Source organism: Geospiza fortis, unplaced genomic scaffold (genome assembly GCF_000277835.1).
Source record: "Geospiza fortis unplaced genomic scaffold, GeoFor_1.0 scaffold172, whole genome shotgun sequence".
Lineage (NCBI taxonomy): Eukaryota > Metazoa > Chordata > Aves > Passeriformes > Thraupidae > Geospiza > Geospiza fortis.
Window position 1 is genome coordinate 3,474,930 of NW_005054309.1, and position 10,248 is coordinate 3,485,177.

Below are 10,248 nucleotides of genomic sequence, written 5' to 3' on the forward strand. Positions count from 1 at the left end.
CTCTCCGCTTTTCCATATGGCGTGGGAGCTGCGCTATCGGCTCCTCGTCTGCGGCTGGTGCGGGACCGGCAGCGGGTTTGGGTTGGACAGGCTTGTTTCCGATAAAGAAACGAAATCTTGGCTCTTGCCAGCTGTAATGCGTGAAAGAACATGACCAGAAAAATGGATAGGGGTAGTACTTTAATTATCCATCTCAAAAGGCTGTGTGTTAAAAGAACATAAAAGGCTTCTGGAGACTTTACGTCTAAATAATTATCTCACCTCGTTTGCTGATTAAGTGTTGGTGATGCTTGTAATTATACACGCGAGCTCAGGCCTGAAATGAAACAGCACCAAAAATGAATTAATGAAAGGTATGCCATCACTCAGGTGTGACTCAGTAACTCGGTTTAATAAGTGTGAGTTGAATCTCAAGTCAAGAGAGTACTCACTTCACTTTAGGTTGGGGTTTTATACTCCTTGTTTAATTCTGGACACTCATATTACTGTGGCTTCATCATTCATGTCTGACAGGTTTTTCTTGAAGCAGTTAAAAGCCTGAGTCAGGGAATCAGCACTTTTCCAGTCTCTGTCATTTATCTGAGTCTTCTTGAACAGTTTTCAGTGAAAACTTCACTTTTTTATGCCTTCCTTTCTGAACTGAGGATCTGCCCCTAGAAGATCACAAATTAGCTCTTACTGTTCACATCAACTCTAAAAGATTTTTATAAAACCTGGTGGGGCAGTTACTTGTGTTATGTTTCTGGTACTATTGACGACATTATATCCCCAAGCTGGAAGGGGCTGTTGCTGATGTTGGGGTACTGAGTGTTTGTTCAACTATCTCTGTGGTGTTTTGGTTTTTTTTCAGGCTCTTTTACCTATGGCAAATGTGGCCATGATTGATTATACCTTGGAGTTCCTAACAGCAACAGGAGTGGAAGAAACCTTTGTTTTCTGCTGTTGGAAATCAGCTGAGATAAAAGAGCATTTGCAGTAAGAATCTCTTCTTCTTTTTAGTTTTATCATGGAAAGTATTTGTCTGCTCTCCAACAAGCCTCAAAGGTCTCACTGATTCATATGAAAACTGTAAGAGACACCCTTTCAGCAGTGGTCTCCCAGCATTTCTCAGAAAGGACCATCCCTGCTGTGTAGGAGGGTGGTTGTGCAGTGTGTTAGAAGGGTTGAGTGTTGTGGGACTGCTCCTCAGTTCCCCTTCTGAGTGTACCTGAGCCTGGGAACAGTGGGCTCACTGTCACAGGATGCTCCTCGCACCCCCTTATAGGTGTGGCACTCACTGGGACACTGTGTCCTAGTGTGTCTGTGGGAACAGCCTCTTTCTGCCTTCCTGATGGGTTTTTTCCCTTCTTCCAGAAAATCCAAGTGGTGCCGGCACACGTCTCCCAACAAGGTGCGCTTTGTCACCTCGGACCTGTACCGCTCCCTTGGGGACGTGCTGCGCGACGTGGACGCCAAGTCCCTTGTTCGTTCCGACTTCATCCTGGTCACTGGCGACGTGGTGTCCAACTTCAATATATCCAAAGCCTTGGCAGAGCACAAGTAGGTGCTGGAAGAGTGAATCTTGCCTGGCGTGCTGCGGTCTGTAGCTCTCTGAGGAGTGTTCTCATAGTTCTGCCCTCCTTTTTCAGGTTGCGTCGCAAGATGGAAAAGAATGTGTCCGTGATGACCATGGTATTCAAGGAGTCCTCGCCTGGCCACCATGCCAGGTGCAAGGAGGATGACATTGTTATTGCTATGGACAGTGCCACAAACCGTGTCCTTCACTACCAGAGAACACAGGGGCTGAAGCGATTCCGCTTTCCTATGGTGCGTCTGGAGCCTGGCAGGTGGAAAAGGGCTGTGGTAGTGAGGCAGCCCACCCAGGGAAATCCTCCTTGAGTGAGGGCTGGGGAGCTGTTCTAGCTGCTCCTCTTGGAGGAGCAGATGATAGGAAGTAATTTGGGGTAAACTGGCTTTTTCCTCCCTTGAGCTTTATTTGAGGCTTGGTGAAATCATGCTGGGACACGCGTGTTTGTGCCTCATTCCAGTTTGAACGTGAGGCAGATGATTTCTCAGAGTTCAGGTTTTGACCATTATTTCCTTGCCATGATGTAAAACAAGGGAGAGAGATGATTTGTGATATTGCAGGGGCTCCCAATTTGGGGTGCATATACCACTACCATACATAGACCATTTTTACCAAATCATTTAGGTTGGAAAAAGCTCTGAGATCAGAGAACCCCACCTTTGCTCACCACCTTATCAACCAGACCATGGCACATCCAGTCATTTCTCGAACACCTCCAGGGGTGGGACACCAGCACCTCCCTGGGCAGTCCATTCCAGTGTTTAACAGCCCTTTCCTTTTTGAAGTGTTGTTGAGCCTGACATGGAGTGGAATTACTCCTCCTTTTACCTGTTTGTTCACCTAATAATATAGTAAATGCTCTGTAAATGTCTGTGAAGGCACTTTCTCCATGAGATACATGGACCAGTTTCTTTCTTCAACTCATAACTAAGATTGTGATTGTATAATATTTTCATCCCCAAATCAGTAATCAGGAGGTTATTTCATGTCTTCAAATGGAAGTACAAACCACCGTAGGAAACAAAGAAGGAAAAAGCAGAAGAAACAAAACACAACAATACAAAACTGACCCCCAGCTGTATTTGGATTTATCAGTGTTTTTTTGTACAGTTGTAGTTCCCAGAGTCTGAGGTAAGGAGCCTCCTGGAGGAAAAGTGATTGTTGGAAGTACAAGCTGTTTCTGGGAGACCTGCACTGTGTAGGGGCAGGGGCAATCTCTGCTGGCTGACACTCAGCTCTTTGTGTGACCAGTCTGTGCCTGCTAGATTGTAGATTTCTCTGATCCTCAGAGCTTCAGCTAGTTTAATAATTCAGTCAGTACTGCCCCTGGCTTATAGAAGGCTTTTGGGGTTTGATACTGCATGAGGCACTCAGGTTATCTGAATTTGTTCTTCTTTCAGAGTCTGTTCCAGAACTCTATTGAGAACGTTGAGGTGCGCCATGACTTGCTGGATTGTCATATCAGCATCTGCTCTCCACAGGTGAGCTCTGCCCTTCCAAGGGTCCAAAATTCAGTCTGCACTGCTCCCTTGGTACTGCTGGTGTGCAGGGTGTGTGTGGCCTGAGTACCAGGTTTGGGAAACAGAACTGGCTGAGCTGAGGGCCTGGGTGACCATGTGATGCTGCTGTGTGGAACACATGGGGGCTCAGTCTGTTTCTGGCATCCACTGCTCAAGCCCAGGCAGAGCTACATGGTGGATGCATCCAGAGACTGGCTGGTTTGGCACAGAATGAAACTATTTCAGAAATAAGTTATTTCACTTTGGGTGTAATAACATCTGTGGAGCAGAGGTGGTGGCTGTGCTGTGGAGAAGTATCAGTACTTTTAAGCTGGTACCATGTTAGGGTAACATTTAGGGTTATTCCAGCTGAGGCTCGCTAACATATCTTCCAGATCTGATAAAGTTTGTCTGCAGCCTGCCTTTGGGGGTGAAACTACAAAGTAAGGCTGGGAAAATTGCTTGGAAATGCTAAAGCAATGTCTTGCCCCTTTTGAAATCAGAATCTGTTCATGGATTCTGGAGGAGTAGTAGGGGGAGGAGATGGGAGGGTCAATATTCCTAGCAGGAGTCAGAGCTTTATTCAAGGCAGGACCATCACTTTCCTATATTGTATAACTTGACTCTAACTATAGTATTTTCATGTACTATATTCCTGGCAGGTGGCTGAACTGTTCACAGACAACTTTGACTACCAGACACGGGATGACTTTGTGCGTGGCCTGTTGGTGAATGAGGAGGTAAGGAGAGCGTTGTTACAAGGGAGAGCCTGTTACTTTGCCTTAGAGAACCCTCTGATGTGCTCCTGCCTGTCTGCCAGGTCCTGGGGAACCAGATCCATATGCATGTAACAACAGAAGAGTATGGTGCTCATATATGCAACCTGCTGATGTACGAAGCTGTGTGCTCTGACATCATCCGGCGCTGGGTTTATCCTCTCACTCCAGAGATGAACTTCACTGATGACAAGAACCAGAGTTACACCCACTCTAAACACAACATTTACCGAGGGGTGGATGTGAGCCTCGGCCACGGCAGCGTGCTGGAGGAGAACGTGCTCATTGGGCAGGGAACGGTCATTGGCAGCAACTGCTCCATCACCAACAGTGTTATTGGGCAGAACTGTAGGATAGGTGAGTGCAGGAGTGGGGAATGTGCCAGCCTTGACAGGCCAGGGCACACATTTGTTGGAATTCAGTTTTTAAAGTTTTGCACTGAGAGAGGATGATAGGTGGGTACTGATTGATTGCTAATGGGGAGAAAAGATAAAAGCTTGGTTTTCCAGCAGAGGAAATAGATTAAAGTTTTCAGGGTACCATAATGGAGCTGGAAAGTACTTAATGAAAATTAGTTGTTTCAGCAGCAGAGAATGCATGACGTTTACTGATCTAGAGTTATCAACCATCACCATCCTGCAAATGAGGGACATCTGTCCCCATTTTCATGAGCTGTTTCTTCCCCTGTCATCTGACATCCATCATGCATCAAGGGGGTTGGGAGTCAGTAAGATGTAAGGTTTAAGTAAGCCAGTAAGACTCATCAGTGTCAGAGAGCACCAGACAGCCTGCCTCAACATATTTGTACTTGGTGGTGTGTAACAGGTGATAAAGTCACTTTGGATGGAGCTGTTCTCTGGGACCGAGTGCACATAGCAGATAACGTGGAGATCCACCATTCTGTTATCTGTGATGAGGCTGAAGTGAAGGAGAAAGTAAAGCTAAAGCCCCGCTGTGTCCTCTCTTCTCAGGTGAGCTGATTTATGTCTGTTCTGCTTTCTGCCTCTCCTGGCAGGTTACTTACACTGTACTATTCCAGAACACAGGGCAGCCCCAAGCCTTTTTGCAGAGGCGGAGACCGTGCTACTGCTCCCACCCTCTTCTTCCCTTTGCTTAGCTGGGGCAGTATAGTATGGAAAGTAGCAGTGCTGGTGTCTTCAGTTGCCCTTATTAGTGACAGCTTGTCTGCAGCGGCTGGTGGAGGTACAAGGGGGCAGTCACAGTGTTTGTCATTAAGATATGTTTCACATATTTTCAGGTAGTAGTAGGTCCTGGCATCACTCTCTCTGAGGGCACAGTGATCTCTCTGCACCCCCCAGATGAGGAGGAAGAGGACGATGACCAGTTCAGTGATGATTCTGGTGTGAACAAGGAGAGCAAAGTGAAACTGAAAGGTATGAGAGTCTCTATCTCCATGCACTAAAGCTGTGAAAGCTGTGCAGAAGGTTTTGTCTTCTATGATCTTTTGGGGTCTTTACCAGCACCATTCCAGACATTGCAGTGCCATGGTGGAGCTTAGAGCTGCATTCAACCTGGAACCTATGGGTTTTCATCAGGGCAAGCAAGGATACTCAGCTGAGTCCAAGGGCTTTGTCCTTGTGAAGTGCTGTTGCTACAGTGTGGGTTTGTCAAGGGATCTAAACATGGTCTGCCAAATGTTGCTGCTGTAAGAAGGAGTAAGTCACTTGTCAAGGCATGTGAGAAAATGAAAGCTGAAATCCATGTGCATCTGCAGAAATCCCAGCTCCCTCTTCATGAAGGCTCTTTAGGGGCAGTAACATGCAGGTTATACAGTCTATTTCAGCTTTGCCTGTAAGCAGATCTGCTACATCCACACTCTGATTGCTGATTCTTTTTCAGGTTACAATAAAAAGGATGTAGGCTCAGAGGGCAGAGGCTATCTCTGGAAAGCAGATGACAAGAATGAAGAGGATGAAGAAGAGCAGAGGCAAAGTCTATGGGGTGAGGAAAAGTTTAGTGTGGTCACCTGGGGCTGAGCAGACAGATGTGTGTTGGGGAAGCCAGCCAGGTGGGATGCTGGTGATAGTGTCTAGAGGAAGACCTGGGCTTTGTAAGGCAGACTGGCTCCAGATAACAGCTATGTGTGGAGGGAAGGTGAGAGTTAAAAGCAGGTAATGGACCAGATTCTTTCTACCTGTGCTCTGTGGAAGGTGTTAGATATTTGCCTTGCACTAACACACAGAGCTATCTGTGCTGGGAATGCTGCACTATGGGGCACCAGCCCCTCCCTCAGATGGGAATATGCTTGGGCTATTCCTGGTGCTGCTGGCTTTCTTCCTGCCAGTGGCAGTATCTGCTGACATTGCTCCATTGTGACTCAGCAGTTTGCACAAAATGCAGTTGCTTCTGTCCGTGTCCTTTGTTGTCTGCCTGCAGACTCCCAAAAAATCCCATTATCCTCGTGCCAGCTGTGGTGTTCCCTCTGCAGCAAATCTAATCATCGGGACCTGTAAATAGAAGCTTCCTTGCAAGGACAGATAGTTGCTGACTTGGTTGGGAAGTCCCTGGGACACCTGGTTCCTCGTGGCATATGATGGTTGCAGCTTTTGAGTGCTGAATGCTGCATCTTGTCCTTCCTCAGGCCCAGCTATGCACTCAGAGGAAGAGAGTGAATCTGACAGTGACCTGAGCATGGGCTCTGAGGAACCAGACAGTCGGGCAGCTTCCCCTCAGCTGGATGACATCAAAGGTGAGATGGGCTCTGAAGAAGTACAGTGATTCTGTAGATACTGCAGTGTGTAAGGTTTGTGCTGCTTTCTCTGGATGTATTGGAAAATTTGTGCACCTCTGTGATATGTTGTTTCCTGATCTCCCTTCCTGCATTTTCTACAGAGTTCTGTAATATTCCCTATATCACTGCTGGGTTAACCCAAGGCAGTCAAGGATGAGAAACTAACAGAGTCTCAATCTTTCTCATTCCTCATCACTGGACCTTGATGAAAGAGACCTCCCTGAGTTGTCTGTTTAGATGGTAGTGTCATTGCCTAATTTTAGAGACTATGGGAAGGTCCACTAGAATTTCTCTGTATGGACAGCTTAGTACTGTAATCATTCTGGAGAAGTAAATGTCCTTTTAGGAGTTTCCTCTTTTGGCAGAGATGTTTTGGTTTTCTGTTTTGTTGTGTTAAGCTTACCTGGATTTGAAAGAGGTTCAGGCCAAATTGGAAAACCCAAAAACTTTCTCATGTTGGAATATCGCCTCAAAGGAAATAAACCAATAAATTTTATATTTGAATGAATACTTTCAGTTATGGGAAGATGAGGTTTGTCTGAATAGGAAAGGCTAGATTGAAAGTATAATAGAAACTCTGCTCTAAAAGGCTGCAGAGTAGCAGGTAAATAGCTTTATACTGGCAAATACAAAGGTAAATAGCTTTGTACAGGTTTCTGCAGATAGATCAATGACATGTAGTAGGTGGTTCCCTTTGTTTGAATTATATCCCACTAGTTATAAGTATAGTTGCTGTGGGTTTGTGTCAGTATAGTTGCTGTGGGTTTGTGTCAGTATACAGAGAACAAATAAACATCTGTGTCAGAATGCTTTTTTTGTGAAGGGCATCATTCCTTCAGTAATGAGCAGTTTGGAGAATCTGTGCTTTTCCCTCCTGTCTAACTGTCTGTCCTTTCTTTCATTAGTTTTCCAGAACGAGGTTCTGGGTACATTACAAAGGGGTGAAGAAGAAAACATTTCCTGTGACAACCTGGTCCTGGAAATCAACTCCCTCAAGTGAGTTGGGGATGTCCTTAGGGATCCTTGGGGTGTCCTTAGGGATATTGTCCCTTATGCTGAACAGCTGGGATTGACCGCAAGCATGTCAAAAGAAGAGGAGAAACCACGTGAATTCCCATTGTTAGACATTTTATCAGTATGGAGCATGAGAAATGCAGCTTAGACATCGTGACTGAATGACAGCAGGAGTTGATGGAGAGCACCAGCTGCACCTCTAGCATCCTTGGTGGTTAGGCTTTTCCTGCCCCCCTCTCTGTAACAAGAGATTGAATTGCTACTAAATAACTGTGGACTGAAGAGAAAAGGCCAGTTCTTGGCACGACTGCCTGGAAGTTCATGCAGGGTCTGTTGCTCTGGGCATTGCAGCATTCAGCCAGCTGCCTGCAGCTGGGGCTGTGCTGTGGTGGGACTTGTCCACAGTATTTTTACAGCAGCAAGTCTACAACACATAATCAGAGTGCCTTTTATCTAGTGTTTTGCAAATCCAAACCTGTGTGCCTTCTTTTGTGCAAGAGCATTCCTACAGCACTCTGGTAAATGTGAGGGTGCTGTCCCTGCAGCAGCTTGTTCCAATTGTGATAACAGATTTTCAGGACTTATGGCCTTATGCAGAGTCTGATGCAATGCAAAGTGATTTTATTATCTGAATATTTGAAAAACCAAATAAACAAATAAGAATATGAAAATCAGATTTGCTACTCTATCTCTGTGAATAGCCACAGTCTGCAGAGATCAGACAGTGTGAAATGTTGAGGGTTTTTTGCCTTTCTCATTGTAGGTATGCATATAACATTAGCCTGAAGGAGATGATGCAGGTGCTCAGTAAAGTGATCCTGGAGTTCCCACTGCAGCAGCTGGATGCAAACCTGGACTCCCAGAACTATTTCTCAGCGTTACTTCCTGTGAGTCCTGCTCCATTTTACTCTTCTTTGGGCTTGTCTCCTGGTGTGTAACAGTCTTTCTGTGTGCCCTAGGTAATTCCTGCATGAGAAATCCCTTTTGTTTAAGCCTGGAGCCGCTTGAACTCCTTGAGTTCATGAGCCTCTTTTTGTCTTCTATAGAAACAAAAATGAACTGAAACTGTTGTTGCTGTTTGACAGAGCTCAGCTGAGACTGTAGGTGTGGGAGCTCTACTTCAGTACCTGTGGTTGTTTCTGTTGCCTGTGTGACACATTAGAAGTGCACAATTTGTAAAAGAGAAAAGGGAAGGTCTGTTAGAGATGTCTTTACAGGCTTGAATTCCAGCAACCGTGTTCCAATCCATCTCAAGTCCTCTCCCTGGGGCAATGGGGAGCACTCCTCTCCCAATGGGATCCTTTCCAAGTCTTATTTTACTGCATACCATAATTGGTGCCAATTTTTTTCCCCAGCCAAATGCCAATGCACGATATTGTTGTCTTTGTGCAAAGATAAAGTTCTCCTTTGTTGCTAGGGACATGGGTTGTATAGTTGGGTGTACCAATTTCAGTTTCCTGCCTTATGGTAGACAAAATAGGGTAGGATCTGTTTTAAAAAGCAGGCAGTCTTCTCTTAATGGTTTTGTTCACCCAAGCTGAAGTCATTGTAGTATCTTTGTCTCCTTGTTGCAGTCCATTTATGTATTTGACTTTGCAAACTACAGATTCTGAAAATGCTCTTTGAGAATGAATAGGTCTGACACATGTTTGGGGCAGACTACTTCATTTTTTTTAGGACTTTTTTTTTTTTAGGAGATTGAGAGGAACACTAGACTTCCTCATAATCCTTTCTCTGAGGAAGTATGTGCTTTCAATTGATGGGAAAGGGTGGAAAACTAATTCTCCTTTGTGTAGGTGTAAGCATGCTACTTAATTCACCTCTTGGACATCTGGAGATGACTTCTGCAGAAAACATCCATGTAAACTGATCTGTTTTTCAGATGGCTTAGTGAGATTTTGCTGCTCTGTTTAAATTCTGCTTGCTTTTGTTCATTTTTGCAGACTGTTTTCTTGAATAGCATGTCCTGTCCTAGAAAAAGAGAATTGAAGGAGGAGGAGGATAGAAGAAAATGTTGGAGCAGGTGTTAGATTCTGAGTGGAAAGCAGTTCATCTAGACAACAGCTTGTGTGGAATTGGTAGCTATATAGGATGGGGTTTTTTTAATCCCAGCTGGGATATGGCATCTCTTGGTCTCCCAGATTAGGCTCTTAACTGTAGTGTGAGTGGGAAAGGAGAATTTCACTGCAGCACCCAGTCAGAAGATGTTCTAGTCTGGGATGAAGCATATAAATGCAATTGCCCCAAACACCTAGAACCTAAAGACAATGGTAGCAGATGAAGAGTTTCTCTGGGTAACTTTGTCCATATTTTTTTCATCAAAGGAAAGCTAATGCTCATGTTTAGCAGCAGAGAGAGCAACTCAGCTCACCTTTAGTGAGAAGTAATAATAATCAAAATGTGATGTTTAGAGTGCCATATGTCATGCCATGTGGCATTTGTCTAGGCAGGGAATTGTGTTCATTTATGAAATAAAAATTACCCTTAGATTTATCAAAAAAGCCAGGTGTCAAACCAATTGACCATCATGGCAGCCAGTTTCTCCAGATTCTCCCTTGTAAAGAACAACCAGGAAGTTTCTTAGAGAATCCTTCACTGTGTTCAGGATTGCTGTGCTGCCTTTCTGCATTGCATTCAGCA

The 10,248-nt window shown here is 45.0% G+C and overlaps 1 protein-coding gene across 1 annotated transcript in view; it reads left to right on the forward strand.

Moving 5' to 3' along the window:
• The first annotated feature begins 847 nt into the window (after positions 1-847).
• EIF2B5 (eukaryotic translation initiation factor 2B subunit epsilon) overlaps positions 848-10,248 on the forward strand; it is a 15,578-nt gene continuing 6,177 nt past the window's right edge. The window contains exons 1-12 of the mRNA XM_031055504.1: positions 848-975; positions 1,354-1,539; positions 1,629-1,806; positions 2,968-3,048; positions 3,729-3,806; positions 3,887-4,199; positions 4,668-4,813; positions 5,101-5,236; positions 5,703-5,804; positions 6,445-6,552; positions 7,500-7,590; positions 8,372-8,495. Coding sequence (XP_030911364.1) covers positions 863-975; positions 1,354-1,539; positions 1,629-1,806; positions 2,968-3,048; positions 3,729-3,806; positions 3,887-4,199; positions 4,668-4,813; positions 5,101-5,236; positions 5,703-5,804; positions 6,445-6,552; positions 7,500-7,590; positions 8,372-8,495 — 1,656 coding nt within the window. The 5' untranslated portion in view covers positions 848-862. The remainder of the gene's footprint in view (positions 976-1,353; positions 1,540-1,628; positions 1,807-2,967; positions 3,049-3,728; positions 3,807-3,886; positions 4,200-4,667; positions 4,814-5,100; positions 5,237-5,702; positions 5,805-6,444; positions 6,553-7,499; positions 7,591-8,371; positions 8,496-10,248) is intronic.